The sequence below is a fragment of the Pomacea canaliculata genome, linkage group LG13, assembly GCF_003073045.1.
Source record: "Pomacea canaliculata isolate SZHN2017 linkage group LG13, ASM307304v1, whole genome shotgun sequence".
NCBI lineage: Eukaryota > Metazoa > Mollusca > Gastropoda > Architaenioglossa > Ampullariidae > Pomacea > Pomacea canaliculata.
In genome coordinates, this window is record NC_037602.1 from 8,537,712 (window position 1) to 8,554,668 (window position 16,957).

General features: G+C 37.3%; 2 protein-coding genes across 2 annotated transcripts; both read right to left on the minus strand.

Moving 5' to 3' along the window:
- Positions 1-1,218: 1,218 nt before the first annotated feature.
- LOC112554419 (nucleoside diphosphate-linked moiety X motif 17-like) lies at positions 1,219-5,951 on the minus strand. Its single transcript, XM_025222187.1, has 7 exons — positions 5,623-5,951; positions 5,276-5,392; positions 4,169-4,352; positions 2,724-2,749; positions 2,139-2,240; positions 1,771-2,015; positions 1,219-1,439 (listed from the first exon to the last, which is right to left on the minus strand). The coding sequence occupies exons 1-7, from the start codon at positions 5,698-5,700 to the stop codon at positions 1,355-1,357; spliced, it is 837 nt and encodes a 278-aa protein (XP_025077972.1). The 5' UTR covers positions 5,701-5,951; the 3' UTR covers positions 1,219-1,354.
- Positions 5,952-7,489: 1,538 nt separating this feature from the next.
- LOC112554418 (E3 ubiquitin-protein ligase MARCH8-like) lies at positions 7,490-14,009 on the minus strand. The gene is made up of 5 exons (XM_025222186.1): positions 13,836-14,009; positions 11,775-12,046; positions 10,056-10,260; positions 9,535-9,744; positions 7,490-8,871 (listed from the first exon to the last, which is right to left on the minus strand). The coding sequence occupies exons 1-5, from the start codon at positions 13,938-13,940 to the stop codon at positions 8,488-8,490; spliced, it is 1,176 nt and encodes a 391-aa protein (XP_025077971.1). The 5' UTR covers positions 13,941-14,009; the 3' UTR covers positions 7,490-8,487.
- Between the last annotated feature and the right edge of the window lie 2,948 nt (positions 14,010-16,957).

Genomic DNA, 16,957 nt, shown 5'->3' on the forward strand with positions numbered 1-16,957 from the left:
TCCTAGCTCCTTACAACACCTGCTCAAACATTCATCTGCCACAGATATACCTGAATCCGTCCTTCCAAGTATAGCTTGCCTGAGTCGACGCAACCCACCACCCTTACTCTCCCAGCTTCCCAGCCTAATATACAGCTTCCCTAAATCATGTGGGAGGAAGCATCCAGAATAATATCTCTAAAATAATTTGATATCTCCATCATTTAGACGATTGCAGGTCTTCAAATGTGGGGGAGGAGGAGACTGTGATATGTCTAAGAATACTCAAAGGTCGCTGTCAATCCTTTTCAAAAAAAAAAAAAAAAAAAAAAATCCCTCTCAATTTCGTTTCTCTTTTGGCCCAAATCACTCATTCTTCTCTTCATGATGCTTGTTTCAAGTTTTATACCGTTTAAGCACGCAAGTCCGTGCTTTAATTTTGTTCACATCTGTGTGGGCGTTTGCGCGATGTTTTTATTGCGTCCTATATTTACCATTCCGACTACAGTTTTGAAGAAATGGCACCTCATGTACTTTAGAGAGCGAGCACACACATCGTGCCGTCGTTTGTCGAGAATGCTTTGAGTGTTTGAAACACTGCAATGGACAAAAAATAATAATAATAAGCTGTTGGACAAGACACTTCATCCCCGTTAACAGTCCCTGCCCCACATATTGTTGTTCACTTCAAACACTGAACCGTCTGGATTAAAATTGGTCAGTGTCTGACCCTGCAACCACTAGGCGGTGACACCAGTTAAGCCTTCCAAGTTCAAGTTTGACAAAGGCAAAAGATTAACAAGCATATTTTTCTGTGCAATTTCCCCCTGCTTGCCTTTTTCCTCACTCCCTGTCTTTCTTTCTTGCGCATCCAGTCACAGGATTATAAGCAAAATCCATACATACAGTCAGTACCAGAAATCCTCTGGGTAAATGAATCTGGGTGTTATTCTTGTCACAAAATCAATACTCTTTGGATAGATGAGGGTGTTTGATGTTGAGTCAGTCACTAAGTTTTAACACAGGCAGCTCCGCTAACCCTGTGCCAGCTCCACAAAGAAATATAGAAGAGTCATATGTAAATCAATAATCCACAATACTGTGCTGGTAGCAAGCTGTTTACCAATGTGCCATCAGACTGCACTTTCGCCAACCACAACATGTATAGGAACTAACCACAAACACAAAACAAAAAGCATATTCTCAAGGTGCACTGACTCATACAAAAGAAGGATTAGATTTTTCAGAAGCTGCAAGGTGCTAGAAGTGTTTTATTTTATTTGAAAGCAATGATAAAAGCAGCCTTCATATTGATGTCTTCAAAAGGAATTGCTCCAGGGCATATTTGGTTCCCGTGCTTACTCTTTCATAATCATCAGTGTCCCCAGAACATCGCAAGAATGGCTCCAAAGGAATGATGGCTTCCACCTGCTTCTGTTGTATCATCTAGAACAAGGGCTCTGAAAAATTGTGAAATCAAATTTGGATATAAAATAAAATATGATTAAGCTTACAAAAATCATAAACTTGTACAGAATCTTCTGCTTCTAATTTAAATCAGACTGAAGGGATCATAGTCTTAAAAGTCATCTTTGTCTTACTTAGTTTAGCTTGCTAGGGTTAGGGTTTGAAACACCCATAACAAAAAACTTCCCTCAGAAATATACCCGAAAGATTAGCATAAACAGAAGGATAATAAATTTACTCAGCGGAAAATTATTTTGCTGAATTTCTTTAAAGCATGTATTTTGCCATAGCCAGAAAAGAAAGTGAAGTGAGAGTTGGCAGTACCTCAAAGTATCTGGCATCATGGTGGAGTCCAGATCCTTAGTACATCCACTCTCTTCACTTTGATTGACAATAGCAGAGACAATTTCTCTGTCCAACCATACACAAGCTGCCACCTCATTAGGATCAATGATTACTTCTTTGAGTAGCCTTTCACTGGTCAATGGGCTCTTCAGTTTTGCATACAAGTAGACAACAACATGATGCCTAGCAGGAGCTCCAAGAGATAACTTTGGTGGGTAAACTGACTGCAAAGTATTAAAATGAAAATGCTCACTACAAAACTCGGGCAAAAAGATGGATTTGAAATAATCAAATAGTCTACTAACTAAAGGATGCAGTCATCGACAGTGAACTGTTTGCAATCATACCTCCCACAAAGCCAAAGGCAGTAGCTGTTCTCCAACACAATCTTCCTCTGTAAGTCTGAGTCCTGTCTCTTCAAAAAGCTCCCGGAGTCCTGTCTGTGAAAGCTGATAATACCAACAAACATGAACAACAGTGACAAAAATGAACTGGACTAGGTAAGACAAAAAAAGATTGCTGGTGATAATAATTTACTCTGCAAACTATTCCCATTTCATGATCGTGTTACATTATTCTGGCTCCATCAAACTTCTATATCTGAAAAATCACATTTGCTCAGTGGATGGGAAAGAAACTCTAAGCTGGATAAGAGTTAAAGGAATGTTAAAACTGTTTAATTTTTGCTGCTCCTAATTTAAATGAATCAAAAAACAATCCTCTTAAAAACTGAACAGATACGCTGTCAACATTTCCTGTTCTTTAATAACAAAGAAATAACAATTTGAATTGTGTATGACATTTCTGCAGTTCAAGCAACCACATAACTTAAGAAATAACACACAATGTCCACATCTTTTATTATGATTATGCACTAAGTATTGGATATAAACATTAGAAAATAAATCTTTTAGTTATTATAATAGACTTACTGTTTCATTTTGTTCTATATGACCACCTGGTCCAGTCAATTGGAGATTGAAAATGAAACAAAAACATGGTAAAAACTTGTATTAAAGAAAAATCATCACAAACACTTCCACACATCCTAAATGAAGAGTTTTGAAGACTTAACATTTAATTAATTAAAAAAAAACTGAAATAGGAAACTATTATGTGCATTTTCTTTTATGTTTCCTTTGAACACCAAAAACTAAAAACTGTTAACTGTTATAAAGGAAATACTTATAACCGCAGCATCACGACCAAAATAGATTGCACTCTCTGCGCAGACCAATAATGATAAATGAAAGCCAGTGGACAGTGAGGTACCTATTGGCACACTGAACAACATAAAGATGAGATACAAGAGTAGAAAGTAAAGCAATGGATCAAGGTATGAAGTGATGTAGATACTATAAACAGTGTAAGATTGAGTTGTTGGTTAGCATGACCACGAACTAATATATATGTACACGTCCTTGGCATGACAGACAGTATTACCAGGGAGTTAAGAATAGTAATTCAGGGATAGTACTTTGTGAACAGATATGTTTTCAGAGAGCGTTTGAATGTAACTTTGGAGTCCGAGTGGCAAATGTGATGTGGAAGAGGGTTTCACTGCTTAGCAGCAAAGAGGGAGAACCTCCTTGTCCGCATGTTACTGTCTTTGTGGGAGGGAGGAACAGAATGCACGAGTCTGATGAGAAGCAAACGTTTCAGGCAGGAGTGTGGACAGACAAGACTTCAGTAAAGTAATGGGGGGAGGCGCCTTCAAAGAATCCATAGCATAGAGTTGAGAGCTTGTAATCTATTCTAGCTTTATCTGGTAGCCAATGAAGAGAGTGAAGAAGTGGTGTGACATATCCAGATTTGCGAGTCCTGAAAATAAAGCGAGCAGCTGAGTTCTGGACTTTCTGAAGCTTATCAGTGAGGCACCTGTGGACAGCCAGCAAGAAGACAATTGCAGTAGTCTAGTTTAGACAGAACAAGTGAGCAGATGAGAATTTTGGTGGTTGAGATGGAGATTATGGCGAAAAGAGTTTGATCTTCCAGAGCTCATAGAGTATGCAGAACGACAAATGTGAGAAACGTGTTCATCAAGAGACATGTCAGCAGACATTATGTAACCTAAATTACATGCTGAAGTAACAAAAGGAAGATTTATCTTAATCCATACATCTTTCCCACAATGCCATCCATTTACTAATCCTTATGTTTCTTTGTTGTATGATAACTGTTGCTTAACTGTTTGTAGTCTTTTAGTATAGCACACCAAGTTCGCCTCCACAAGAGGGAAATGTGCTCTACAAATTTAATTATTAATATAGCTACCAAAAAAAGTTGCTGAACACTAAGCAGCACCTTTACATGTTTGTCTTGTCTCTGTTATACTATGTGACTGATGTAAAAAAAAAATAAAATAAAATAAAATGACCTGGAGGAACCCAAATCCCTGGAAATGTGTGAAGATGTGGGGCTCTTTTTGTCAATAAAATTTTCCCATCTGCTGACTCCAGAATGACTGCTGCTCCTGTGTTAATTCCTCTTTGATGTGTTGACAGTGGAAGGTCGGCAGCTTGTTCAGGACTAAGACTTTTAACAGGGCAAAATGGCGGATGCTGGAACATTGAAAAAAAGAGGCTTGATTATTTTTTATCATTTACAAGCATTGTGCTATTCTCCTCTTTTGCTAAATATCAGGGCTTTTTTAAACTATTACTGGTCATCATTCAAGTACTTCAGCTATACGCGTACAAGGCTACATTCTAAATTAACTAAGCCACCTTTAGTTAGTAGTTTAGTCCTTGTTACTCCTCGGGAGCATAGGCCGCAAAGCCACCTTTTGACTGCCCTAATTAATAACATTTTGTAGGGTTTGTCACAAGAACTTTGTTGATAGGTGATGGCACAATGGCTAACGTATGCTGTTACCACGACAGTGAGAGTTGGATGTCATGGGTTTGTATCTCTATTTAAACAATGTCTGAAGTCTTCCACTACCACTCTGACAGCAACAACAAACCATAACAAAAATTTATGGGTATTTTCTCCTATTCTGCAATGTTTAATACCACTTCATAATGAGTCAACCAGTATATGTGTTGAGACCAAAAAACATCAAACAGTAGCACATGAGATTTTAGACAGGTATTCATTGCATGAATGAACAGTGTACTTGTAGTGTTGTCACTGGGTTACTTCAGTGGTATTGTTAAAAATTCAGACAAACTAGTTAAAACTTTTTTCCCCTGTATTAACAATAGTAACTGGCATAATAAGGTTTTACCATTTGTTACATTCACATTACAGAAGAAACAACATGAAGTCTCTTGTTTAAAATTTTTTTCAAGAAGTTCAAAATATAACTGAAATAAATTAAACAATCAGTCCATCAATTAATTTGTTTTTTTACAATTTTGTAGTATTTTATGCAAAATAATGGGTATCAAGAATGAGGGCACCATGCAGTACCTTCCTGGTAAATTACATTCTTTTAAATAAATCTACACCTTGATTTGGTAATAAAGTCAGATGTACCTACCTTGATGAACAACTGACAACTTTCTGAAGGACTGTCAGTGATTAGAAGTTTGTCATCCACTAGCTGTACACTGACTTGAGCCTTTCCATCAGCTTCCTCAAAATAGTCAACAACGCACTGAAACAATCATTTTGTGTTGATGACACAAGTGACTATGACTTATGATTACAATACTGAAGTGCTTTAATGGATACTGCGACCAAAAGTCGTTTTACATTTAGTGGTTTAGTTGTAGAAGTTATTGTTTATAACAATGGTGAAAACTGTTTGGTCTGTACACTGCTTATAGTCGCATTTTTATTCTTATATTCAAGCAATAGAATTTAGCAGGAAATTTCAGCAGTCACCTCAGTAAATGAAGCTAATCTTGGAGCTTGATCCTTTCCTCTTCGTTGAATACATGCTAAAATTCTGACTGATGCCATAATAATATTACAGAGCTTGCTTGATGACTCCGTCCTACCAACATTGGTACGTTACTATCGGTAATAATAACAATGATTTGTGCTTAGTAATTGTTCGCCTTCATACATTCAGAAGAAAAGTGCTGAATATTTATGTTCCCACAAGGTATTAGGCATCTGTAATGACTTTGCAGCTTTCGAATTTTAATTCATCGAAATATTACTGCTAACGTTTCGGTTTAGATAACTCACTTGTCGACAAAGTGACGCAGAAATTATCTCCCTTCAATGCGAATGTGCTGAAAAGCGTGATCTGTCTTTAAGTGAAAGGTTATTTCTCAGTCATTTCGAAAAATGGTGATTTATGCAAGGGCTGGTGTGATCATTAGAAGAATGTGTTCAAGTCGCAGTAACTTACCTCGTCTCACGCTCTTTACCAAAAATCCCTGCCCTCTTTGCGATGAAGCCATGGAAGAACTTCGCTCCTATCAGCACAGGGTAGGAAAAATGGACATATATTCCAGTCTACTAAATTGGCACTATAATAAGAAGCATGCATGAGAGTGGATGGGGGAGTATGCTGAAATTTGAAAGAAATAATGATACCCAATAGCCAATGTAATTTCCAGCAACAATCATATGCTACAAAAAGCAATTTCAAAGGTTAATTTAGCAGGAGCTAACATATACAAATGACACATAAAGTGTATTTTTATATGCAAAGGGTTTGTATACGACACTCTAATGTTGTGTTTTAGTTTTGTTGATCTCCTTTTTCCTTTACATTTCAGTATCAACTAGAGAAAGTGGATATAACATTGCCCGAGAACAAGAGATGGTATAAAATGTACAGATTTGACATTCCTGTCTTTCATTTAAATAACAAATTCCTCATGAAACATCGTGTTGATCACGAAAAGCTTAACAGTGAACTTTTAAAATTTGAAGAACCAGGAAACAATAAATGACAGTTTTATATATAATTACAACAGTATGCTATCATTTTTTTTCCTGACCTTTTTGTAAACATATTAATTGTGTGTTTTACGCACACAAAAGTGTTGCCAGAAGACACTTGTTAACATAGTTCTTAGCTTCTGTGAATGTAAATTATGTGCGGTTTTAATTAGATTTATCTATATGTACATTCTTTGGTGTATAGAAATGTATTCCTAGAAATCATGAGTTTACAAATTATTGCAGATATAAATAAAAATTCCTGAAATGACACTGGTGTATTTTTTAATCAAATCTACATCTCAGATACTCAGAACATCATGTTACTTTAGACATTTTATTTTTGAATAGATAAATTTTCTCAAAATGTAAAAAACTGTAATTTTTCCCAACTTTTAATTTGAAGCATTTTAAACTGCAACTCTCAAGCAGAATCAAGAATGATGATGAATAATGGCATGTCAAATGCAAAAGGTCTCAACAACTCTTGAAAGTATATAAAACATACATACAGTACAAAATAGTATGTAAATCATAGTATTTATTTATAAACTAAGAACTTTAAACAAAAATATGCATGATTATAAATGTTCATAAGGGTAAAAAAAGATATTGCGTATATAATAGATTTGCTTTAAACTGTGCTGAAGAAAGGTAAATGTATGTCAACTATCTTAAAGTATGGAAGTGATTTCAAGTAATTAAAATCATGTATCAGAGATTTATGCAAGAAATCCAAGAAACATGTCTGATGAATTAAAAGGAACATACAGAGAGAAGGATATATATATAGGCAGCATTCAACCATGCTGAGAAACACAAAAAGGGTGGGTGTACAAAACATAAATATCTATTTAAACAAATAATAGGTTTAATCATAAAATACTGATATAATAAGCAAAACTTAGGTATTATTTAAAATTATTTCTTTAATATTTCTTTAACATGCAGTTCAGAAATGCAGGCAAAAGGTGAGAAAAAAATAATTTTGCAAAACTGCCACTCTCATATACATGAACACCCTAGTGCAAGTTTCTGCAATTAAATGCCCACATGCATGCACAAAATCATTCCAAAATAAGCACTTTAAAGTGGTTTTTCTTTACTGAAATTGTATACAATATATTCAGAATTTGTACAGTAGTTATAGTTTTATTTCACATAAAATGATTCATACAAAAATAAAGATGCAGTAATGAGATTTTATGAGTAGGATAATTTGTTTCATAAAACAGTTCTACTTCCTGCTGTTAGCTTACAATAGAAAGGAAGGAAAATCTTTCACAGAGCACACAAATCATGAGGATAACTTGTTGCAATAAGCCAGTTTTTCTTTGTTCACACCACTGTAATTTTAAAACATTTGGTTACATTAGCTGATGATTAAATCTGTCAGAAGCTGACAGGAAACCCAAAATGCGTCCAAAGGATTGTAAACAGTGCAATTATCAACAGCTTGTGACATACAATTTTGTAAATTATAACTATCCATACAGGGAGCATGATTTGCGAATAACACTTTTTCTTGATGGTTGGGGACAAGCAATGCTTTTTATTCCATCTTGCTTGCTTAAACAGGAGATCTCAGAGTAGTAGATAAATTGGCTTTTAAGAAACGATTAGATGTAACAGGTGGAACATTCAATATTTGTAAGAAATTGACAATCATCCCCATTCCATTTAAATGAAGCATCTAAGTGATTACAGCAGAAAGCTGAATACCAAAACATCCTGCACAAATTGATTACTGCTAAAATTCCTCAAGGAAAGTTTAAAAAAAAAAAAAGGCCAAAACTGATGTGTTAACAGAGATTTTATAGGTGTTGTTCTAGTTCAAGAAATTGGGAGACTTTATACATTTGTCTCAAACTTAATATCCAAGGCTGAACTGTGCTCTTTGGCGGATGTAGCCTTGGTTTTGTCCATGCAATCTGCCATTTCTGCTTTATTCTCTAGCCTATTTCCACTTTCCAAATCTGTCTCCCATTTGGTGGCATGAAGACTTGTGGAATATTTCAGCACTGGATGGAACAAAAGCATAGCCTCATTAAGTTCATTGCTCTGCTGGTCTGAGTTCTGATGAGAGGAGGGAGAAGGGTTCTGCTTCACAATTTTTTTTCGTTTCAGGGCTTGGAAGACAGGTTTGCCATTGAGTGACTTGTTAGAGGTGATTTTTACCATTTGGTGTTTCAGTCGCCATTTTTGAAATGTTGTTACGTGGTAGTGCAGGGCAACCTATTAGAACAAAAAAATATGTTTATTGTTACATCACACATAACACTAAATTCGGTTTATCCAAATCATTTTATCCACTTCTAAATAAACAGGAGTAAAAGATAATTCTATATTTATTTTTCTGTTGTCTCTCCAGTCTATATAAATGACATGGTAATGCAAAAGTATTGCAGATGTTGATAATTGTAGTAATAGTAATTACATGAATGCATACCAAAGGTGCTTAAGTGACCTAAAAAAGGTGAAAGCATTTAAAGGCCTAGCAGGTCGTAATTTCTTTTTGATGACTGAATAAACCTCCGTGAAAAGTAATATTTCCCCAATCAATGTCATGATGTCATAGATGCCTAATTAATATTGACATCCCACTTGTCCCAGTTTAAATATATGTGCACAATCCTGATGTTAGTGTCGACTTCTTTTTGTGTGTGGCCTTGTTTATAGGCATGTATCTCAAAAATGGAAGGAGAATATTCAGTATCTTGTATTGAACTTTACCCACTCTTCAGAAAAAAATGTACCCTTTCCCTCTCAGAACTTTAAGCAGTTCCAAATATAAAGAGAGAAGTGTTCCCTCTATTAAATGGAAGGTTTGATTTTGATGGTATTTTCTGTCTTGATCTTCTAATGTTAAATCAGAAATCAATAATATCAAAGACTTACACCCAGCCAGGTGATGTAGATAACAATCAGACAGGTAGTAAGAAGAATGAGGCCTTGCATCTGCCAGCTACCAGGCCATTGTGAGTAACGAAGGGCACCCCTGATGCATAGGTATGCACTAATTATGGAAACGGGTGTCAACACAAAGAAGCAGCTGATATCACAGATGGTGTTGAGTCCATGATTTGGATGAGGGGGAGACTTGAAAAACTGAAAACGACGTTAAAAGAAATACAAGGCTGAATCCATAAACCACAGCATAGATTGTCCTTTCACTCCCAAGACCATCACATCCTCATTCTACGATCTCTGTGTTGTAAAGTGCATTGAGCTCGCTGCAAATCGAGAAAATCTGGTAAGTGCTCTTTAATAACCATGAAAGGTTTTTACGTGTACGTTGATAGATTTATTCTTTGCTGGGAAACATAATTCTTCTAAAAACAATTTGTAGTTTAATGCTCAAATCTTAAGAAGTAATTTAATTTTGTGGCATTGTAATATATCATTGGAACAGACATTACCTCGCTTAGGGGGGGTGTTGTCTTTTCAAGCATAAATTCGTATCGACACAGCTCACATCGAGTGGTGTGACTGGTTCCCAGCCAACGCTCCAGGCAGGACAGGTGCAACATCCCCACCGAGCCAGTACAGTGACATGGTGATATGAGCTCCTCTTTATCTTCTCCATCATGACATATGCGGCAAACAGGACCATCACTTCCAGAACTGAAACAGGCGTATATAATTACTTATCTAGAAGCCAAAATAAAGATAATTACTTTGGGAGACAGTAAAACTCTCTCACATACACACACACCACAGAGAGAATAGGGAGAAAACTAATAGGAAAAAACTTATAGAAAAAGAAAGCATAAACATGTTTCTTTCCATCTGCAAGCAGTTTGCAATTGAGCTCATCCTTAACACCCCCAATATCCACCTACAGTTGGAAACCTGATGCTACCAGTGGCGTAGGAACGAGGAAGAGAGGGGACAGCCGCCCCTCAAAAAAAAAAAAAAAGAAGAAAAAATTAGGAGGAAAGAAAGTGAATGTCGTTCAGTGTCAGGCGAATCTAGACTCGTGGAGGCCTTGGGCAGAGAAAGAATCGGTGGCCCCTTCGTCCGCCAATGTCAATAAAACCAAGTGGCGGCCCATGATATTCTCATTTCGGCTGAAGGTTATAATACTACCTATAGCTTACTGTTCCGACTTTAGCAACATTAGTAAATACAGCAGACTAATTAACAAGAAACATAATGTTTTTCGGCCACATTGCCGTCAGTTGTGTCGTTATTTTCTCTTTCTGCTCTATATATATATAACGTCCTTAGTGTTTTTCTATACGCGTCAAAGTGCTGGAAGTGTTCGAAACCAAGTGTTGGCGTTGCATACACAAGATCTTCAACACCATCTTAAACGAAGAGCTGATCGAGAGATATAGGATTCGGACAGAAGCAACCCAACTGCGGCGCTGGCGATGGCTAAGTCACGCGTGTTGCATGCATCCATCCCCAGAACGATGGACACCGCAAGGAAAGAGGAACAGAGGGAGATCCAAAGAAAAATGGAGGCGAGCCTTAAGAGCAGAGGTCTATAACTCGAAACAACCCCAGGAAACCAGCAGATGGAGGTCCCTTGTCATCTCACGTGCCAGACGGCACAGAGAGGATTGATTGATTGATTGATTGATTGATTGATTGATTGATTGATTGATTGATTGATTGATTGTTGTATATATATTCTTCTGACACCAAGCTTCTGCGTGTCCGTCTAAGACAAAGGTGTATGTACAGAGGTCTTTCTCCTACCAAGTCCCATTAACTTGGAAAGGATTACCCGTCAGCCTTCGACACTGATTCTCTTACCATCTTTAAATCTAAACTTAAGACACATCTTCTCAGAATGGCGATCCTCCCCTGACCATGAGCGTGCATGACGTGCGTCTGTAATTTACTTTGTGAGTGTGTATGCTGTAGAAGTGAGCGTGTCTGTTATTTGTGAATACGGTTGCATGTTTCTTGATGATTTAGTCTATGCATTATTTCTATAAAGCGCTCATTGTGTAAAGGGCTAAATAAATAAACTGTTGTTGTTGTTGCTGTTGTTGTTGTTGTTGCTGTTGGCGTGGCGGCGCTATGCTGGTGTACAGTTTGCACATGCCTAAGGCCGCCCCTTCTGTCAGCATGAAGTTTGTCCCTACCAAAAACTGAGCATCTTTCTATGCCACTGGCTACGCTACCTCTGTGAGCAAACTGATTTACTCTCCTGTGACTTCCTGACTTCAGAACTGGTGCCACTGCGTACTGTCTGCTGCGAAGGACATGGCAAGGAGGAGACGGAACCGTACCCCAGATCAGATGATTGAGACTCTGAGACAGAGCTTCCCTCTGATATTCCTGTTACATGATCTGATGCCTTTAGAATGGTCTCTTGAGACTCGGCCGACATCACAGGTGACCGAGTACTTTCTAGCTGCCGTATTGGAAACTGGATTTGCGAGTCATCTTCATCCTGCACACAGTGGCATCTTTCATGCTAATTATTTTTCAATTTTGTAATAAATAAATATACTAATTTATTTTCTTACGTATTTAAATGATTCTGTTTTTGAGTCACTAAGTTTTCTGGAAAAATGTAAAATGCGCGTCATTGCAATCTGTATGTGAAAATGCATTTATGGTCGATGAATAAAGAAACAGATATTAAACCAATCTCATGTAAATGTTTTTTTTTTCCTTACGTTCACCACTTACCTTCTTGACTGAAAGTGACGCTTCTGACCAAAGAGACACTTGTGACCAAAAATGTAATTATCAAAATCCCCTTATCAACAAAGGCGACTATCGGACTTTTTGTGAGTAGGGGTCCGGTTACACATATCAGACAACCCCCACCCCACACCACCACCACCCAAGTCTATATTTTTAGATCACTGCAGAGGTCTTATCTTGTTTTTTTCTTTTTACACAATCAAACATTAAGAACTCGTAACAGTTACGTTTTAATGAAATAATGATATAAGAACATTGATTTAGTATTCTGTTATTCCATTAGCTAAAGGACCTTTGCCCTCCCACCCCACCACCCATGGTTCCTACGCCCCAGTTCAATGTATTGTTCACCAGAGACGACCTTTTTAATCATCACAGTGGCTGTGAACTGGACATAGTACTCTAACAGCGTCACGCTCCACACGTTGACGCAAGAAAGGTTTTACAGACGCAAAGATCGCAGGACGATTAAAGGCCCTATAACCTTCTGTAGGTGGGCTTACATCACTACATCACATCGTCGACACCTTCACTTCCAATCTTAGCGTCTATAAAGCTCGACACGGCTGTGTTTGTCTAAAGGCAAGGAATAAAAACTAATACGACACTCATTTTCAAATGCAATGTAATGACATTTAAGCTCTTTTAACTCTGTAAGCTACTTTGAACTCAGTTTTAGATTGGATTCTTAGCAACGTATTGCGTGCAAAATGCCCAATAACACGCGTACAATATCGATAAACAGATGATGAGCGAATTACGCGGAACCATAAAATTAAAATGTCACTGGTGATGCTAGTTGCATTACGAAATTTTCTTTAAAAATGTTTATCACTGCCCCTTTAGTTTTATATATATATAGCTACGGCGCTCCCCCTTTTTATTCGTGTTTTTTTCTTCTCGGAGGCACTGTTTATTTATATGGGATTTATTTAAAACATGCCTGTTCTTCACAAGTCCTGCCCAAGCACAATTTATCATGAAATGTAAATATCCATGCAAGTGAAAATCTGTAACCCATAAACTCGCATCGAGTATGCATGACGGTGAAATCGGGAGGTAAGGGGTGAACTCCAGCAGGTTGGTATGGTCTGAATTAAGAAAGGTTTTAATAGATTTTTTTCCCATGAAAATATTTTTATTTTACATCTGTCAAGTTCTTTCAATTCAAAACTGTAACACTTAACCAGGCTATGTGTCTTAGTAAGATCACCACACTCCTTTTTTTTATTTAAAAAAAAAGACATGATGTCTACATTGCCTGTGCCAAACAGCTTTAACGACTAAACGCTGACTTTTTCCAGCTCCTCCCATTCAGAATGAGTTAGTCGTTTATCAGGTATGTGTCATATTCCATCATGTGAAGTTTGACTTTTTCATGAAATTTCACAATTATTTAAATATTTTTTGTTTAGAGGGTGCTGAAAGTAAACCCGTAGTTGGGAGAAATGAGATTAGACATGTCAATGATCGAGATCTAGAGAAAATATTTCATTTTAAATACATTAAAAAGAGTTTTCAAAACATACGGTAACTGGATTCTCAGTGGAAACATCGGAGCGGGCGAGTTTCCTCGATTCGCGCGGTATAAGCAATTCAGATTCTTCGCAAACGAGACAGAAATCTGAGGCCATCGGCAGACTGATACCAAACCATCTTTCATTGCCACATTCAACGTCGACAATCACTGCGCATGCGCACTGTTGCTCTTCCCAACGCTTTCAGGTTACTCGGAAAGAAGGTTTTATGGACGTAGTCGTCAGTGTTTAAAAAATATCTGCATTTATATCTATTTATAAGAGAGTGTAAAAGGGTCTTAACCCATAATGGTACATGATCGGCGTTCTATTGATGACGAAAAGAAGAATTGTGACAGCGTGTATAACCATGGACGTGTGTAGGTGGATTGCTGTCTGTCTGCCAAGACCAACGCTTTTCTCTTGCGAAGTTCCCCACTGTTAGTCTCGGCGAGCCTACACAGAATAATGTGACTAAACCGGAAGCTTTATAGTATCATGCCTCGTTTTAGTAGCTCATCTGAAATGTGAATAAACCGGAAGCTATGCAGTATCATACCTCGTTTTAGAAGTTAACTGGAAAAAAAAAAATCGCCTGCCAGCAGTCCAGTAATACAAGTTCGTGTAAACTACGTTTCGGTGCAGTTCCGCACATTTGATATGTCTAATGAGCCAAAGAAACACCGCAAATCGAAGATTGTGGAGAAATGAATGTTGAATAATATTAAAATACACATAACTAAAACGACAGTTGTCATAAACAGTTGTATGATAGAAAACATGTTAAAGGATGATGTCTCCGCTGTAATATTAGCTTTCGAGGAACACACATTTTTATAAACACACGTATAACACATATTTATAAAGATATGTATGCTCATGAGAACACAATGAACTCTGTTTTGACACCATTATTATTATTATTATTACTTATAATTTTTTGTAAAGCGCTGTGAGCGACTATTTTAATTCACTTGATGTAATTTTGATTTGTTTTGCTTTGTGAAAAACGTGTGATCAAGAACTATAGCTACTAACTTGAAAGATGCATTGGGCTAGGTGATTAAAATACTCGTTGCATGGTATCTTACTGACAATTCCACTTTTATTCTAATTTTCATTCTGTTGAGTCTAAAGTTCTTATTACCGTTCAGGTTTCGAGGGTTGTAGGTTCTGAAACAGAGGTACATTCATATTCCGGTTTATTTATTTTTTTTTTTGTTTTTGTTTTTTTTTTGTTGCTGCTGCTGAGAGCCTAATTTATGAGGGGAGACAAACACTAATAAAGGAGATGGATAGGGTCCGCCTGGCACAAACGTGCCTTAGACACGGTGGATCACGTTCACTGACCTTATAGCCTTCAAGTTACAGAGTCTTTGACATGGATTGAGTGCAAAACAAGAATCTTTAGGTATGTGCCTGTTTCCAATTATAGGACCTCGCATCCGCTCCTTGCTGTATCTGGAACTAACCTGGACTAATCCTGGAACAAAGTTACCTCTGCTTCATAAATATGGCCCCAGCAATTATATTTGAAGTTTATCCAGGAAGCTTTTACAACGTTGCTTTTTTTCCCCTCTCAGTTTGAACATGGACGTATATAGATATTAGTTCGAGCAATCGATGTCGCATAACTGATGAAGCATTTTGACAGTTTATGGCGACTTTGTCACAATCCTCTTCACGATAAAAGAAGATGGCGTGAAACAATAAAAACGTTAAGTAAGAGAGTGATGCACACGGTTTGCGCCAAACTGTCTTGGGAAATAAGGCGGAGGGTTGCGATATGTTTGTTCACATGGAGCTAATGATTCAACATTTCTAAAATGTAAAACTGTTGTAAAGAAGCAAATTTAAACAGTTTTTTTCCCAAAAATCGCACCTCTAAGATTTAGATGCGTTGCACAGGCGCATACAAAATGTGTGTGGACGGGAACGAAAGTATTAAACAGTCTTATCTTATTTAAAACAATTTTAGCCAAAAATGTTTTAAAATTTTGTTGTGTGTTTTGGACTGTTTCCGTAAAACTGATTGACTAAATAGATTTATAAGACTTATAAGTGTTTAAGATGAGAAATATGCTGTGCAACTGGTCCGTGGTTGAGAGCCATGCAAATGTGTGTCGTTTGTTCCATTCTAGGCAGAATGTTCATTTTGTCTACGGGAATGTTAAAATGTAGATTATGTGGTTTGGATAGCTTGCTGTCCAAAGTATCTTTCACTTTATATTATTATTATTTGTGTGTTAGACATGACTTTAAAAAAGATATACAGCAAATTAACTCAAAGTTTTTGACGTTTTGTTCTGAAAGTATTCTATTATGAAGGGGTGAGGTAGGAGTGCTCGGTAGCACCGCAATGTTTACACTTTGTCCCCTAAATGTGATCAACATTTCATCGTAATACATTAGGTCTTACCACTTCACAGCTCCAGAACATCCCAGTGGGTACGCGTGTAAGTGAAACTAAACTGCTCAAAACAATGGAAAGACCATCTTCATGTTTTGTACATTTTTATTAATCGTATTTGTACCAGCAGTGAGCAATTTCTTTCAAAATCCATTTCTGCTAAATTTGTTGTGTTGGGTAACAGTCAACGTGAATTTTATGACCATCCTGACCGACATCCAGTTTGGTCTTGTGTGTGTTCATTACAGCCGTCAAGGAAGAAAGGTCATTGTACCTACAAAAAGGCGTGCAATTGCAACATATATCCATATGACCAGGCAGAACTGAACAGTAGAGAAGATGTACTGCACGTGCAAGCCATGTCTATTGTCAACGCAAAATATATAGATTTTGCGTTATATATAATGTTAGAGCCCGGGAGGTAGGAGTATTGGTGGTTTCTATGCACCTTTTTAATCTTGCACCAGAGACGACGATTAAGTACTTTTGACCAAGAGTGGGTCATTGCATGGCTGCAGGAGGGCGAGATATTGGCCGCCGATTGGGAGTTGCTCACTCTATCATTCAAAGTCTGCAATGCAACGGGAAGTGTTGAATAGAGAAAACACCCCGGATGCACACAGTCAACATCCAGACAGCAGGTCAGGTTCACTGTTCTGTCGTCTATAAGACAGAGAACATATTCTCCCAGCGCACTCAAGGCACAGATATAAGCAGCCACTAC

What these genes read in the sequence shown, in the direction of transcription:
- LOC112554419 (XM_025222187.1), bottom strand. Translation starts at nt 5,700, where the DNA reads ATGGCATCAGTCAGAATTTTAGCATGTATTCAACGAAGAGGAAAGGAT. An exon ending in GTTGTCAGTTGTTCATCAAG is followed by an intron (nt 4,353 to 5,275) that starts GTAGGTACATCT and finishes TCAATGTTCCAG; the next exon opens with CATCCGCCATTTTGCCCTGT. An exon ending in TGCCTTTGGCTTTGTGGGAG is followed by an intron (nt 2,016 to 2,138) that starts GTATGATTGCAA and finishes AATACTTTGCAG; the next exon opens with TCAGTTTACCCACCAAAGTT.
- LOC112554418 (XM_025222186.1), bottom strand. Translation starts at nt 13,940, where the DNA reads ATGGCCTCAGATTTCTGTCTCGTTTGCGAAGAATCTGAATTGCTTATA. An exon ending in CAACACCCCCCCTAAGCGAG is followed by an intron (nt 9,745 to 10,055) that starts GTAATGTCTGTT and finishes CGTCGTTTTCAG; the next exon opens with TTTTTCAAGTCTCCCCCTCA. An exon ending in TCTACATCACCTGGCTGGGT is followed by an intron (nt 8,872 to 9,534) that starts GTAAGTCTTTGA and finishes TTGTTCTAATAG; the next exon opens with GTTGCCCTGCACTACCACGT.